The 17,628-nt window shown below is 37.8% G+C and overlaps 2 protein-coding genes across 2 annotated transcripts in view; both read right to left on the bottom strand.

Moving 5' to 3' along the window:
- LOC121925884 (AT-rich interactive domain-containing protein 5B-like) overlaps positions 1-17,628 on the bottom strand; it is a 361,184-nt gene that overhangs the window by 93,130 nt on the left and 250,426 nt on the right. The window lies entirely within an intron of this gene.
- Positions 1-17,628, bottom strand: part of LOC121926429 (AT-rich interactive domain-containing protein 5B-like) — a 67,629-nt gene that overhangs the window by 12,255 nt on the left and 37,746 nt on the right. The window contains exon 6 of the mRNA XM_042459414.1: positions 1,470-1,668. Coding sequence (XP_042315348.1) covers positions 1,470-1,668 — 199 coding nt within the window. The remainder of the gene's footprint in view (positions 1-1,469; positions 1,669-17,628) is intronic.

Genomic DNA, 17,628 nt, shown 5'->3' with positions numbered 1-17,628 from the left:
TTTAATTAAGACTGTATCTTTCCAAATCGTGTCTTGGTTTACAATTGAAAAGAAAAGTATTGCGGAGAGGGGGACACTGGAAATAATCAGTTGCAAAAACCATGTAAAACATATATCCTAACTGAGTGTCCTTGAGTTACTCATGGGATCCCACGGGGCTGCATTCCTTGTGGCAACTGTCCCTCATTCACAACCCCTCGCCACACCCTGCACCTCAGTTCTAATAATGCCATCTCTTAACTCACACTTTACAGGCCAATTGGTTTGGCAATCGTCTCTCTTCCTCCACTATCTCAATCTATCATAGCTTTTATGGTACTGCTCCCATAAAACAAAACTGCAAGGATTAAAGTGTCCTGAGAATGGCCCATTAGATGGCTGTGGTGTGATCATTTGCCATTTTATCTCATCTGATCAGACTCACCTGAACACCACCACCACCACCACCGCCACACAGGCAAAAATAAAAGGAAACAAGAAAGTCAATGGTTGTCAGCAATTTTACTGTGTCAAATGTGGCTGTGTAAAACTGTGTTTAGGTTATTGTGACTTATACTGTACTGACACAGATACTTCTCAAACAATGGCTAAGTAATTATAACTTATTACATAGGAAGACCTTGGAGCCTCTGAGGACTGTCTCCCAGTGATGGGCCAGGCTATGAATGTGGTTTTGGAAGTGGATGTCAAGGCTTTGGAAAATTTGTTATTACAGTTATTGCAGGGAGCATGAGATCTTCTATATTGCCCTGGTGAACATACATATACCACTGTTATATCTGCTAGGTGCATCCACAGTGAATCATTATAGCAACTTGATTCCACTTTAATTGCCATGGCTCCATCCTACTGAAGCCTGTGATTTGTATTCTCATGAAGGACAGAAAATTACTGAGTGCAGCCCTTGAACTACAGTATTAGAATTCTGATTGAGGATTCTCAGTATCTTGCCGGGACAATTAAAGTGGTATGAAACTGATATAATTATGTGATGTGGAGACACACAAATACTGTATCCATTACAGTATTACTTAATATTTCAGTGCTCTCCTTATTCATTAAAGTCACAATATCATTGATACTTTGGTTCCTCAGAGTGGCAAACTCTTCAATATCCTTTTTAAACATTAGATTTTTGATATGCAGAACATGTGTGCACATGACATCAGCAAGATTATTTGTATATTAGCAATTACCTGGAAAGTACCGATTCATGTTTTCCGGAAACAGACTTTTTCTCAGTTTTGTCATCTTTGCACAGATGCATTTACAATTGCAAGATTCGTTTAACAACTAAGTCCTTGTATCAAGAAAAAGTAACATAGGGACTTGGTCTAAAAGTGAAACCTTTTTAGATCTCCTGGCTCAAAAACTGATTTCTGGATTGCATGGAATCAGAGCAGAATTATTCAGCCCAAGCCATTAATGATAAAGAGGATGGGAAGAAGAAAAAGAAAGATAAAACCAACCTCAGGCACGTCTTGGGTTTTCTGAACATTGTCTTTTTCTTTTTTGCTTTTTTGGTTTTCATTTTTGATACGTTTTGTTCCAGACAATTTTATCTTAATTTCCCCCTCCTGGGTGATATTATCTTGCTTTCGAGGCTTCACGGGAGGCAGTGGCTTATCTTCCTCTCCTTTAATAAATCTTTCATATGGCAGGATTAATCTAAAGGACAAATAATTGGTCAGTTGTAGAAGTTTTCATCAACACATACAAACAAACAGAATTGACTATAAGAAATTCAATGCTAAAAACCGTCTTTTAAAAACCCAAATGTCAATTACAAAAGTTACACTTGTGCAACAGAAACTAGATGCTGTTTTTGACAAAACTGCTACTTAACTGAATTAGTGTTTCCCTTGTTCAGGCCCATTCACACATTATGGAACAACAGACCTGGCTTCACCATCAAGTTCAGATTTGATAGGGATCTGCACTCAAATGAGGCTCTATGAAGATGTTCTTTTCCAAACAGCTTTTTCTAGCATTCATATTTTACATTTTTAAGTATTCACCTAAAAGAATCTGACAGATAAGTCTAAAAAAATGTGATGGTTCTGATCCAGCTAAACTTAGTTGTGACTAAAATGTATTGAAAATCACACAAGTTATTTATAATTAACTCAAGTCCCATTGCTTTCAGTCCAATGTAGGTTGCAAACCTACTTTGGCAGAAGTATCACTCAACTACATGGAGCTTACTTCTAAGAGGATACATACAGAATCCAAATTCAGGTGGATCAGAGCCAATATGAGATAAGCAGAACACCAATTATTCTGATTTTGCATGTGTTTTGTATCAAAGTATAGCAGTTGTTTTTCATAGTATAATTCCTAGACTAGGAAGGTAAGATACCTGATACTCAAGGACACGAAGACCAAAAAAGTATTTCCCCCAAGAATGAGTAGTAGTAGCAATGCCATGTGAGACATTAAATGGAGTTGGGCTGTCTTTTATCCCCATGGCTTTACTCTGAGTTTTATGTCACTAGTGTACATGTTTTTTCCATCCATTCTGATATTAACCACCTTCCCTCAGAACCTCTTGACGGGTTCCACATTACAGATGGAAATCTCCATTTACTTCATTCTTCCATGCAGGAATGATAAATTTCAACTTTTTTCTCCCCCCTGGGTGGGGTTTTATTATTTATTTATTTTTTTTGGTACATTTTATAATATTTTACATATTGGGACTTTTTTGGGGGGCAAAAACAATGTTTGCACAAAAATGTTTGTGTGCAGAAAACATTGCATTTTGTGCAAAATTCAGTGTTTTCTATGGAAAAAAATTTAACATGAAAATCAATGTTAAAAAACTACCAGAAATTTTAAAAACTGCTGTTCTTTTTATTCTTACCCTGTGAGTGGGTCATTCTCAATTCACACACTGTATTCAGTGCGCAAGATACGATTCAATAAAAATAAAACAATGGCTTCAGAGCCTTTTTACTAACATTGGTTTCCTCTTTCCGAGAAATTAAGGAAGTCTCTTGGAGGGAGACATTTTGTGGGTGGGAGGATTCTCTTTCTCTAGGAAAATATTTAAAACAGGCAAAGTTGGCAATGCAAGCATGGCACAAGGAAATTTGTTCTTGAAGAATTTGAATTTTATAACTTTTATCTTCTGAATTGTGCTTTAGAAGAAAATAACAACAATAATAGTGATGACCAATATTCCAGTCAACAGACTTTCCACAATATGATTCCTGATCCAAAAGGAGCAAGGGTGGGGAGTGCTATTAAAATGTTATTAAAAGGATCAGATCACATTACATTCTGAGTTCCAAAGTCAGTGATTAAAGTTTTTCTAATGCATACAATATGATTAATGAATGAGTCATGGGCAGAATAATGCAAAACTGGATTTTAAAAACACAAACTTTAATATGGCAAACACATTTTTAAAAAATGGCTCTATGAAGACCCTGTATTTTGCTTTTTATACAGCATTAATCTGTTAAACTATTTTATCACCTTAACTGTAGCTTAATTTGGGCATTCAAGGCAGAAAACTTTGTTCATATACTGATCTGTTATTATTTATGTTGCTCTTATTCCAGAATTGGCCAAGACATGCAGTTTTGATTTAGATGTTCAAACACAGTTTGGCTATGAGAGAGCTGGGATTAGCTTGCTCACGATGATAGTATTTCACATTTTAATAAAATACAACATAAATTATGTTAAAGTATAAACCTAATTTATGCCATATTAGAAATGAAATTCATTAACTGAGCATGCTCTGACATGGGTATGCGCAGAGAGGCGTGAATAATACTTTCGAGCCCTGATTTTGGCAGCCATCCAGTAATGAAGCTAAGCAATGCCCATAGGGAATATTGGTCTTCAGATCCCATTACAAACTGAGTTTAAACATGTTACAGCTGCTAAAACCAAAAACATCTCTCTCCATGCAGGCTTAGCAAAATAACATGGAGTTTGCCAAATACTTGCTTCCCACTGTAACATTACAGTTAATGTTTATGTAATAAAAGAGAAGCATAACAAGGCAGAATAAAGCGGAGGGGGAGAATACAGTCTTGTTCATACTTGAGGCTGCTAAATTTCATCTGTAACAAGCACAAAATTTCATCTGTAACAAGCACAAAATATTTAAGGCGCTCTCAAACATCTTCCTATGCGTGGGACGTTAAGGATCGGAGGCGAGGGTTGGGTTTCATCCAGGGCAATATTTATATCGTTTCTGCCATGTGTTAAATATTTAAAGAATCAGATGTAACCAAAATACATTTTTTGTGGCAATAGTTGTTAGCACTGCAGAAAGGATTGTTTGACTTTGTTTGGTTACCATGGGAACAGGCGGCCCATTTCGAAATCTACATATTCTGTCGGTAAATGTTTCAAAAGAAGCTCATAGCTTTAAATTAGGGGATGATACTAAACCACCACTAGCCCTTTTAATAAAATATTCTGTGTGATTACCCTCCTGGTTAAAGCAGGAAAGGGAACAAGGCCAGAGCCGACATGATTAATCACTGTTAGCACTCTTTCTGAGAAACCTTTTATGGCCATTTTAAATTTTGACCACTAAAAAAAGAAAAGAAAAGCCTTCTCTTTGCATTCTTTGTCACACACACACACACCCCTTCAAGTCATTAGCTCTACGGATAATTAGGAAACATTTTAGTGATTTTTCACTGAGCTCAGCAGTTGGCAGGGAGTCCGTGGCAAAAATACATTTCATATAACCGGTCAAAGGCCTGATGCCAACAGCAGGAAATCTGGAATTAAATGTTTCTTGTATCCGAAGAGAGGCATGACTAAGGTAAAAATTGAATCACAACACAAGGACAGCTTCTAGTGCAGTGGCTTCCCTCCCTTCTACATAAATGCTAAAACACTGCTAGTTCTCTAACATAGCAAGGTCATTGCTGCTTTCAAAAGAGGAAAGTTCAAAAGAAAGCATATGTAAATATATACCATAAGGCTTTGAGGACTAAAAAAAAAGCTTAACATGAACAATTGCAACATACCAACGAGGTTTCCATTTGCTACAATTTTCACTGAGTTCCCCGCCATTCAGATGCCTTTTCATGGTACAATATAACTGCCCACAAGATGTGATCTTATCATTTGAGTATTAGAAGCTGTTATAGAACAAGAGTAATAAAGCTTATGGAATATTTAAGAGATAACGTATTATTAAAACAACACACTCAAACACAGGCAGAGTGTGTTTAGCTAACCATAAGTCAATATTGCACAATATTGCACAAGACAGGAAGAATAGTGTACTGTGTTTTAAGAATATCTCCACCGAATGCAATAAACCTGAAGGCAGCAGCGTGATTTTGTGTTAAACAGCTGTCGCTGCGTAGAAGATTTAAATCTACCTCTGTGTGAGATAAAAGTGGGCATTTCACAAAAATTAACAGAAAGTGGCCCAGAAAGCCTAAAAACTCCCTCCCTCTTTCTTTCACATCCCTCGCCAGCTGGAAGATGTGGGGAAAAGGACCCATGGTTTCCAAAGGAATAATTTTGGTGAAGAAGACAGCATACGTACACATGGGTGCAACAACTGCGGCTGTTATTATGCTGCTTTCAAAACACACCACTGCTTTAAAGAATCTCAATTCTGACAAAGAGGATGGATATAACCAAAATGGAAGAGAGGGAACAGGAAGACAACTCCATTTACTCCCAGATAACTCAGGGGTTTTAAGGAGGGGCACCTTTATTATAAGCACAATTCATACTTTCAGATTAATAAAATACATTATTTATAGGATAATTAACATAATGAGGATGTATAAATAGTTCTGTATTAAATGATAATCCTTCTGCAGGCAACATATTTTTGAACAGCACAGTGTTATTCCCCATCCCTAGAATAACAGAAAAATAGCATTTTCCACCCAGACCAGAAACAGTAGGGAAGTATTTGCCATCAAATGAGCTTCTGATTAAATTCAATGACTATGAAAAACAAGAATATTTCTTTTTAAATTAAAAAAAGAAAACTTTTAAATCAATACAAGTTGTATGAACTAATCACAGTTCCATTAATCTGGAATCAGTACAAAGAGAGAGAGATATTACATTTAATTACTACTATTTCCCTCTCCTTTTGGGGAGGGGAAATGTTTTGCATGCTTATATGTTGAGTGAAATAATAATGGCTGCTTTTCTCTGTTTTAGTTTTCTGCATCCTCTGATGTAATGAAAAATTCAATGTACTTCTCTGCTGCTGGAGTCAGAGGTCATCAAATCTATTATAGTAATGTAAGTAATCTGGTTTTTCTCCAGCCTTTTAAAAAGAAGCGGGGGGGAGGAGAGAACCATGGAGGCAGATAGCTTTATATTTACAAATTCTAAAATCCTCTGGGGACTTTGTCTCATCGCCAACAAAAGGCAGAAACTTCACATTACAAAAATGCATTTCACAGCATGTCAAACATGTCTTCATCATTAGTATTTCATAAAAGGCATTAGGAGAGAGGGAGAGAGAAATGCACAACTCTTTATCCTTCATTAGCCAAAATCCTTCCTCCATGGCATGGGGAAAATGTAGCTCAATTTTTTAAAGTGGTAACTACTAGTGTTTCATATACTGCACTCATAAATGCTTACACCAAATAACCAGTCTTTTAAGCTATATCCTTGTTTCACAGGAAATAGTAGAATACATCTATTTATAGCAAAAAATAATGAAAGGAGTTACAAAAATGACTCCGGGGAAAATGAATGGAAGGAAAGGAAATCAGAAGTCAAGGCTGCCAGAATTATCTTTTACCTCCTCAGCGTGGCCTAATTCTCACGTAAAGGGAACAAGCACATATCACTCAACTGTAGCTCCACCCCTTGCTTTTCCCATCACATAGAAATGCAGAAACCCCATGGAAAAATCAAAATCACATAGAAAGAATATAGGCAGGAATCACAGCTGTCTATCAGAGCAGATGCTTTGCATGCAGAAGGCCTCTGGTTCAGTCCTTAGTAGTTCAAAGGATCAGGTGGTAGGGAATACCCTGCTTACAGAGCGGTGTAACAGACAGGCCAAATACTGTACAGCAGATTCCATCCACTTTGAAGGAGAGGCGTTTAGATGATATATGCCTCCAAAAACGGATTGAGACTGCACTCCAGGTTAAAAACCAGAGCAAAAAGAAGCCATAATAGTCAAGCCGGAAAATGCACACCTTTGACCCTGCATATAAACGCCCCAATGCGAGAGTGATTCTGAAGGAGCAATCCATTCTAACCCTAACCCTAAAGCTGCTTATAAATGCACTGGTACAGGTGCACATTAAAAAAGGACAGAACCAACATATCCAAGTGGTCAGGGCGGCAATACAAAAAAGTGAAAATATGACACCTCCAAGGGATATAAGTACACATACACAAACTAGACAGTCTAACAGGGGGTGTGTGGTGAAGGAGGCATGTAGGGGGGAATGATTGTGTCTTGCCAGTGTTTTATTCGGTACACTGATGCTCCAATGCCCTGGTGGCGCGGTGGGTAAATGCCTGTACTGCAGCCATTTACTCGAAACCACAAGGTTGCGAGTTCAAGACCAGCAAAAGGGCCCAAGCTCGACTCAGGCTTGCATCCTTCCGAGGTCGCTAAAATGAGTACCCAGACTGTTGGGGGCAAATTAGCTTACTTGCTAATTAGCTTACTTGCTGTTTACCGCTATGATCTTTGGAATAGCGGTATATAAATAAAACAAATTAAATTATTATTATTGTACCAGTGAAGGATCACATTTGTGACTGTGTGTAGCTGATCACAGGGATAGTCATCCAATGCGATGGCACCTAGGCTGCAGGCAGTCGCTGGCAGTGTGTTTGTGCAACAGTGCACATGCATGGTGGGGAGATGAGAGAAAAACATTACCCAGAAGTATGGCTTGATGCTGCGCTGTGTGGTCAAGCCCTGAACATTCATGCTGTTTTGGGAGCAGCTGGTGCAGACAGGAGGGTTTCAACCCGCTTCCAAAAAATGCAGGTTGCAACCACTTTTTCCTGCCTGTCTGTTCCAGGCCGGAGACCCTGGAGAGCTGCTGCCAGTCAGATCAGTAGCAGCATCCTATGTTCTTATGCCACAACACTGATTTCATCTGAGGCTTATTATTCCCCTGGCCCCCTGACTCTGGTTCTCCTGCATGATTTCTAAATGCATCAACTGGTAAAGCAGTAGGGTTAGAGTCTGGCATCTTCTAGGATAAAGGAGAGCTCTATCAATGGGCCTGCAATGAGTTTTCCCTTTCTGGATGGTGGGGTGAATGCTACCCCTGTCTCTCTTGTTGTTCCTAATTCTCTAATAGATGTTTGGAACTAACTATTTCAGGCTGAGTGTAAGTTACTGTTTTGGACTACAAGTTCCAGAATTACCCACCCAGAATGCACAATGATTATAATGATAGAGCTTGACTTCTTTTCAAATCTTCATATTAGTTCCAGCTACTGACCTAAAAATGAATCACTGTTTTCAAGACGTTTTATCTTCACAATACTACATGAGCTCAAGGAAAGTGCCATTCCACACTAGTAACAGTATTCCTACTATTTATAGCTTGTGACCTGTATTACAGCAACACACATTGCAGCCATGTGCCAATATGCCATAACATCAGAGCTAGATACTAACACAGATGCTTGAATGCTTATAGACCATTTTCATTATAATATATAAATGGTTGAGACATGACACTTCACTCCACTCCTAACTTCATGGCAACCAAGTTAAGCATTTCAAGTCTCATTGATTTCTGCTGGGAGAATTAAACATGCATTTAACTTTTCCACTGAAATCAGTGTGACTTTATTCTCATATACCTTCAGTCCATATAGGCTCTTGGTACACTGGTGCAGTGGGCTGCATATAGGTATTCTGCTCCAACCTACGTATGGACACTGGCTATAAGCATGAGGCACTTATACATGTTTAGTCCAATGCATGTGGGCCAAATAATGCTCAACTGTTATGTCTCTGTTTTCTCAGTAAAGTTAATATTTTGTTGGGCATATATAAGACAATATGTAAGAAGGAGGCATGCAGAGTATGTCCTGTGTGTTTATACACACCATGCCTGGGGCAGGGTATGAAGGATCTGCATAGAAGGTATGTGAGGCTAGGACTTCAGTACAGTACTTCACTTTGGTTGCATTACACTTACTTATATAAACAAAGTGAAAGATGTTGTATCTTCTTTGTTAATACAACTGCAAATATAGAAGTTAAACATTATATAGCAAAGATTGTCTTTGTGGAAATTTCCTTCAGTTTACTCAGAAATTTGGTACTTGCTTCAAAAAATTTAATTTTTCCAAAGAGTTCTGCTATTTCAGGTTGCATTATTGTGTAGTTATGTAAATACACATCTTATTCACAGAAAAACTGAAGTTCAAATCTAACATCGACATTGCTGGCAAAATCAACCAGGCCCCTGTTTATTCCCAGTCAATACTAACTCATTCCTTGCAGAGAAAGTTACCAGGTCCCTTTCATACTATTGATAACTGGGAAGGCCTATATATAAAGAAAGGGTCAACAGTATTCAAGAAATTTAGAGATTAGGAATGCTCAATTGATAATCAACAGGGTGATGGGTTAAAAGTTTAAATCAGAGTGTACTACTAGGAGAAAGTGTTACCTATCACAACACTCGGCTCTTACAAAACTCAAAAAGCCAGAAAGGCTAAATCTTGTGATATAATTCTGAAATAATTCGTTCAAACTGTCAAGCACAAAGTAATCCTACTCATAGGAAAAAAACTCAATGGCAAGTCCTTATTTAAGAAAACAAAAACCAAGAACACAGTTAATGCATCTCTTACTACTGACCTTCATGTTGTGACCACACTGCAAAATAAGCTGTGAATAAGTCTGTAAAAAACACACAATGTTCTAAGACATTTTAACTACAGATTTTCAATTGTGCTTTACGGGGTAAACAATTGCATTCTTCTGTCACTAGATCCTTTAATTTTAATATTTTTTAGTTCGAGGGGAGAGGAGGAGGAGAGAAACATGCTTTCAGACTTTTCAATAGTTCTTTTGTTAAAGCATCCATTACTCACATAATTGAAAAGATGTTTGTTCAGTGGTATGCTTGAGAGTACAGTTATTTAATCTTAATGATAAAGCCCTGAGGACAGAAATATAAGTAGAAACCTTCTCGTTATTTATCAAAGAGGGAAAAAATGCCAAGTCAAATAATTGATCCTCAAATGCTTGCTTGGTAGAAAATTTGCTATACAATCCATAAACTGCTAAGGCTTAGAGACAGAGGGGCAAAACAGACCAGCATAATACATTGGCTTGGGGATGGCATGCGGGCATGGTGTTTACATTATGCTGTCCCCAAGCCGGTCACCTGGCTGACCAGATGATGGGCAGCCTTGCAGCGCTGCAGAATAACAGCATTTATATGCCACAGGAGTGCTGAAAAGGCACCACCGCAGCTAAAAGGGAGGCTTTTTTCTGTCCCAAAAAGGAGTGGCATTTTGCCACTTCTTTTTGGGCTGCAAAAATGCCAGATTGGGGCTGCAGTGTGTGGTTGCCACAGCCCCGATCCAGCAATCAAAGGGGCAGCATCAAATTGACCCTTTAGTGCCGTCTATACCAGCCCAGAATCTCTGATGACTATTTAAGTCAGATCAAGTACTATTAGAAGCCTAAGGTGATCAATAATTATTTTAGTCTATCCATTTTGATTAATCTTTTTTGTTAGATTTAGGACTCTATAAATATACGTGTTTTTGTCTGTATGTATCTTGAAACATAATAAATTTAAGTAAGTAAGTACTGTATATACTCTACTATAAATCAACCTCATATATAAGTCAAGGGCAAGTTATGTGGCCAAAATTATTATTATTAGTTTTATTTTGGATGACCCATAGGTAAGTCGAGAGGAAAACCTAGGGGCATGTAACAAACGATCTAAAGGGTGAAGTAAAGGAAAATAATGCCAAAGAATTTAAATTCCAGCAGGCATAACTGTTTGTGCTAAAGGCTGGATAGATGAGAGAGCAGAGGGGGGATCAATGCTTCTAGGACAGATTACACTCTTGCCTTTCACCAGAGATGGATCCTTTTAAAATAAGAATTAAAGTATAGTACTACCTTGTGCCATGGATAAGTTAAGTCAGGTTTTTTGGATCAATTTTTTGAATAAAATGTCTAAACTTATACATGAGTATATACAATAAATGCCAATCTATCTCACTATGAGAATGTGGGAAGTGCTTCACTCCTTTTAAATCTATGCCTTTATTGTGGCTACTTACCCCTGCCGTTTTCAAGTAAATTACAGGATGCAGTTGGTTATTATCCCAGGGAAATTGCAACTGATACCTCCACCTGACTGCATCCTGCCTAAAACCTACCTACAAGCTATTCTCAGCTGGCCGATTTGCAAAGTTGGGAGCTTCCTGTGTGTACAAATTGACTAGATGAGGGCAGCTTGTGGGTCAGTTTTAGGTAGGATGCAGTTGGGCAGCACATCAGCAGCATTTTCCTTGTGATAACACCTGAGTGCATTCTGTCATCAACTTGAAAATGGCATGGGTAAGTTGCTTTTTTTGTAATGGGATAATCTCCTGTGTTTCAAGATGAAGTTGTGGTTGAATACAGTGGTTCAAGTAGTGAAAGGTGCCTATAGGTTAGTGTCTGCGATATACTGAATCCATTTCTCCACCAGTTCCAATTTTTGGAGCAACATTTCTATTCAGTGGCATCATTAGGGATGTATGGACTACACCGGGTGACACCCCAAAAGAGGAGTGAGCCTTCATTGAGCCTTCCTCTCACTGGAGGGTGAGAAGGGGTGGATGCGCCCCTCCTGGCTTTGTCACAACGGTAGTCTCTTCTGGAGGAGGCCTCTGCTGCTGTGGTGAAAGAGGAGGCCAAGCATGACTCTCCCGGCTTCATTGCAGTGGCAGCAGTCTCCTCAGGAAGCTACTGCTGCTGTGGTGAAGCAGAAGGCGTGAACATGCCCTTTTGGCCCTGGATGACACTACAGTGACACCAGGGGTAGGGGTGCCACTGTTTCTATTCATTAGAAAAACCTGGGAAAGGATGAATGTATACTCTAATAATCATACATTAATCTGTTTGAACAATTATGAGGAAAGAGGTAAGAGTGATGGCACTGAGTATTTGCATATATGTCATGCAGCATGGGAAGGAAGGAAGAAGCAGTGACTACCTTGCACAGGAAAGAACCTGATGTGTTATATTGTTATATTGAACTTCTTGTTATATTGTGCTTTTCTTCACCCCTACTTTACTATGTGGCTGTATAAACACAGCTTATAGTTTTGTTCCTTATAAAAGGTTTTATGTTTATAAACTTTACTCCTCTATTATTACACCCATTGACCAATACAATTGGTTTAAGCTTCATTCCTATGCCTACTTACATGGGAATATGTTCCTTCTGACTCAGTGGGACTGAAGAAAATATGCCTGGGACCACATTCTTATTTATTTAATAAAGAAAAAGAAGAAAACAGAAAACAGAATCAACAAAGCTAGCATGACACACAAAAAATGCTATTTGACTTTTTGGTCAAGATGTTAGCTTCAGTTCAGAATACAGAATAATACTCATACTTGATTAAATACAGAATAACACACATACTTGATTAAAGATTGCCTTGGGCTGTTTTCACACTCAGCAGTCTAAACCCTAAATCATCTTACTAATTGCAACTTGTAGTACAGATAACCATAAGATTTTTATACAGACATAATCACAGGCTGTTCCATTTCTTTTTGGAAATTGTTAATACTGTACAGAAACATGCAGACTTTAATAAAGTTATTTCTACATATTTTAGCAAAACCGAACAACTTTCTGGTTGGAATACTAGACTCTCTTGTATATTAAATTACTTTGCAGGGTAAGAATATGTCTTTACAGCTGTTGCAGGAACCTGTTTCCAAAGACTTATTTTGACCTAACCTTGTTGGAGGGGAAATATATTTTGCTTGAAGAATTATGTTTGGTGGAAGAAAACCTTTGCCTTGTACAAGATTCTCACCAGCAATTTAGGTGGATATTCTTTTTAAATATTTGATCTGTCAAAGCCAGCATTTGAACTCTTCAGATACATTACAAATGACTGGTCTAAGACCAAGACAGATTAGCTGATCGTTTCCCATGCCAGGACTCCTAGCTATAAGAAGTATGAAGATTCAGCCATAAGGCAGCGAAAAGGCCTCCAACATGTTCTCCAAAGTATCATATTACATTTTAAAATAAAATAAACCCCTTGCTGTTATGGCTGTGGAATGAAGCCCTTTAAACTAAGAAATCACTGTAACCAATAAAAAGACCATCTGTCTGAGTATGTGGGGAGTCCGTAACAATAGCTTTGAGGTGTCAAGTGCCCCATTCATTTCAATAGACTCTAATCCAGATGCCTATGATATTTTAAATGTCAGCATCGTTAAGTGACATCACTGCTTATTAAAGCATGTAAGAAAGGAAAATACCCATCCCAACTCGTCCAATGGGGACCAAAGTGGACCCCCCCCCCAAAAAAAAAAAACCTAGGGTGGATGAACAGATTGGTTTTGCAGCATTTAAAAGCAGCAGTTTTAACATTATATAGTAAGGTTGCACAGGGCAAGAATTATTTCATTGTCCTGTGAAGAAAGGCCAGGGGGGAGGTTGGGTTTCCAAAGTACGTATGTATGTGTATAAGAGGAACATGGAAAAGATGTTAATGACAGTTGGAAAAGATACATACAGTATAAACAAGCAACTAGAATAAACACCAAATTCTTTAAATTACAGTACATTTTGAATAAAGCTAATGTGGATTGTTTGGAAACTCTCCTATGTAACTGTAGGGAGAATCCAAAGCCTACATATTTGAATATGATGGAATATGGCTCTCCATATTTGCAGCTTTGACTTTTACGGATTTGATTATTTGTGGATTTGATTAATGTGTTTTCTCTAGGAATCTCTTGATCCTCCAGCGCAACTCTGCTGGAAGTTGTCCATAGAGTTGCACTGGAGAACATAGAGAGTACTAGAGAAAACAATTCTCTAGGCATCCGTAGGACTTCCAACATGATTCTGTGGTCAACTTCTGGCAGATGTTGACCACAGAGTTACACTGGAGGATCTAGAGATTGCTAGAGAGGTGTTCTCAGGTTAAAAAGAAAGAAGTTTTTATTTATTTATAGTTTTCCATTTTCAAGGGGGTCCTGTGCTCCTAACCCCAGTGAATGTAGAGGGCCCACTGTATACTGTTGATATTTAATTTTTCTTTTTTCTTTTTGTAAAGCTGAAACAAAATTGCTCTCAAACATTCACCTCAGAATTTCCTCTTCATCTATTTTCATTTGTCAATATTCACCAAATTTTCTCTGAGTATTCTGCGATTTGGCATAATACTTGACAGATAATTTATTTTATTTTCTATGACATTTGATTTCAGTATATTACTGTATATGTAAGAGAGATTTGATCGCACAATTTCAAATCTGACAGACTGTGTTTGACAGTTTTTGTAAGTTGGCATGCAATGATATTTAGCATTTCACAGAATTTAATAGCTGGCATGCAATAATATTTAATATTTGTACTTCACAGTTGTTATCCAATGGTGTTTGACAGTATTTGATAACTTGCACATGAAAGTATTTGGCATCTGACATTATTTGACAGCTTCTGCTTACGAGAATTCATTTATGTGGTCTGCCAACTGATATCAAGAGATGCCAGTAAGTGTAAATCACTAGAAACCTGACGCAAAACTGAAAATACAAATTGGAATTTCTAAGGTGAATTGCACACATTCAAAATTTAAAGGGCAGATTTGGCAACTTTAAATACTGTATATACTCATGTATACATCTAGAAATTTAGGTTTAAAAATTGATCTAAAAAAACTGTGTCGACTTATCCATGGCTCAGTGTAAGTACTGTACTTTAAATCTTGTGTATGTGGATAAAAAAAATCAGCTGGTGAAAGGTTTAATTTGCCCTGGAAGCACCGACCTCCTTCTACTCTCTCATCCATCCAGCCTTTAGTATGAGTACAAATAGTTATGCATGCTGGAATTTTGTAAGGTTTTGGCATTATTTTCCTTTCCTTCGTCCTTTAGATCCTATATTGCATGCCCTAAGTTTTACCATCGACTTATCCAAGGGTCATATCAAAATTCATAATTTTGGCCCCAAAGCTTGCCCTCGACTTATACATGAGGTTGACTTATAGTCGAGTATATACAGTATATGAAAATATGCATTTCAGTTCTAAAGTTTTAAGTTTTTTTTTAAATCCACAAACATGGCATCTCTACCCATACTCTGAAGAAGCTTCAGCAAGGTATATGAAGTGGTGAAACAAAAGATAACAGACGTCCATCCAATCTTAATTAACTCTTGGAGTTTGTACGCATTACATACTAATAGCACAACCCTATGTGTGCCTACTCAGAAGTAAGTCCTACTGAGTTTAATGGGCTTATTCCTAAGTATGTCTAGAACAACAGTCTTTGTAGTCCATTCACATCACAAAGTTTTGTGTATGCTTTCCCATCAGTTACTCCCTGTAAATTATTCCCAAATGTAAAACTGTAAGAATTGCAACCACAACTTATTGAATCCGCATTTTTAAAGGATCAGCTCATAGTTTACAAACTGCTTGTTAAGTTCTTGACTATCTGGAGGATTATATAACCAACACAAAAGTAAAAACCCAAGTAAAACAGTAGAATATGCTGCAACTATTGACAGAGTAAATGTGGCCAGAATGTCAGATGAGTCCAGGAGAGAAGAAATGAAAGAAAGGCAAACAGCACAGCTTTAGCAGTTTAAGAGTTCTATAAAACCTGGGAAGACCATTTGGTATTCAGCTTAGTTTAGAGCCAGTTTCATCACATGATTTAGCAGGTGAAGAGAGTCACAGACCTCAAGTTAAAGGATGTGTGATGGATCTCTATGATACCCCTTTTATTGGCTTTTCTACTTGCTTGTTGTAAAACTTCACATTTTATATTTAGACAACATCACTAAGTGTTGTATCATTTTGCCTGGATTTTAAATATCTTTGTGACTGGAACAAAAACCATCACACACACACACCCCACTTGATACTGTAGCACCGAATACATTACAATTAAATATTTGGATTAATGGGATTATATATGAATTTACAAACATGGATACATATACTTTGTGTGGTAATGCAGAGGTGTGTACATGCACGTGTTTGTATGTACATATATTATGCAATGTTTGTATCAGTATGTAAGCTTTTGTAAACTGAGATGTGTGTCAGGCTGATGCTGGAAGTCTTCTTAGTCTGATGGGAAAGCTAAAATTGTGTCCACACTACACATTTAGAGCAGTTAATACCAGTTTAACTACCATGTTTCTATGTCACGGAATCCTATGATTTAATTCAGAGAAGCAGATCACAGTTTTCTAGTAGGCAACATTGTATTTTACAAAACTCTCAATCCCTGGATTCCATAGAACACAGCATTAACTTTTATAATTCTTCTGTGTGAATACACTCTAATGCTCTTCTATTCTGTTGTATATGTAGCTTGTCAAGATTTCATACAGTACTTGGGCTGTTTCAAACATATAAGGGTGGAACTCCCACATCCTATCAGTTCGTTATATTTGTGAGTGGCTTAAGTCTTTGCTCAAATGTTGGCTAACAGCATGTCATGGGTTTTGCACATGACACATCAAAGACTATGGACACATCTACAGTGTAGAAACAAAGTGTAGAATAAGCTGTAGAAACATAGTTTGACACCACTTGAAGTGGTATAGCTCCATCCTATGGGATCCTGAGATTTGTAGTTTTACAAAACTACAAATCCCAGGATTCTGTAGGATGGAGCCATGGCAGTTAAATGCACCATAAATGTGTACCAGATTCCACCTTTCTACCTGTTACAAATTTACTGCTTTAACAACTTTGACCCTACCGTCAGTGAATCAACAAGGTTAGAGTATTTCCATGAGAAATGGAAGGAAGACATTTGATATACAAATAATCTAATATGTTCTGTTTGGCATAAAAGTCTTCAAGCAGGAGTATTTTATGGCTGTTGTTTGAAATTGGGATATTCAAATTTTACATCATCTTTTTTAGAGAGAGGTTACAGGAGACCTGCCTGTTACTTTAAGGAGGGGAAAGCTTACATGTTATTATGGCAAGATGCACTTTTTTCCCAATCTTAAGTGACATTTTAGGATGGATGGTTAATACGTTTGTGGCAGTTGTGGTACAGGTGTGTGGGAGGGTATGGAGCAAATCATCCTATGCGCTGAAATGCCAATTCCTGTCCCATTCCACAGTTGATTTACCTTAAAGTTCGGGGAGAAAGCATCCAGCACACTAACTGTTTAATCCCAAACACACTAACTGATTAACTCAGGAGTAGAGGAATGTGAGAAACTTTACCTCTACACACCTTAACCAATCTGAGGCTAAGGAAGATGACCTTTGCAGCCAAGATCCCCAGCAGACAGTCAGGGTCTGTGGCTTCTCTTTCACACATTTTGATTATCCTAGGATTAGGGAAAGGAGGCTATCCCATATATGTATGCCCCGTGTGTGTGTGTGTGTGTGTGTGTGTGTGTGTGTTTTTTACAAACAGCATTCCTAAAC

The sequence above is a fragment of the Sceloporus undulatus genome, chromosome 3 (assembly GCF_019175285.1).
Source record: "Sceloporus undulatus isolate JIND9_A2432 ecotype Alabama chromosome 3, SceUnd_v1.1, whole genome shotgun sequence".
NCBI classification, from domain to species: domain Eukaryota; kingdom Metazoa; phylum Chordata; class Lepidosauria; order Squamata; family Phrynosomatidae; genus Sceloporus; species Sceloporus undulatus.
The sequence above is the reverse complement of the archived record's forward strand: the minus strand, read 5'-3'. Positions and strand labels throughout refer to the sequence as shown.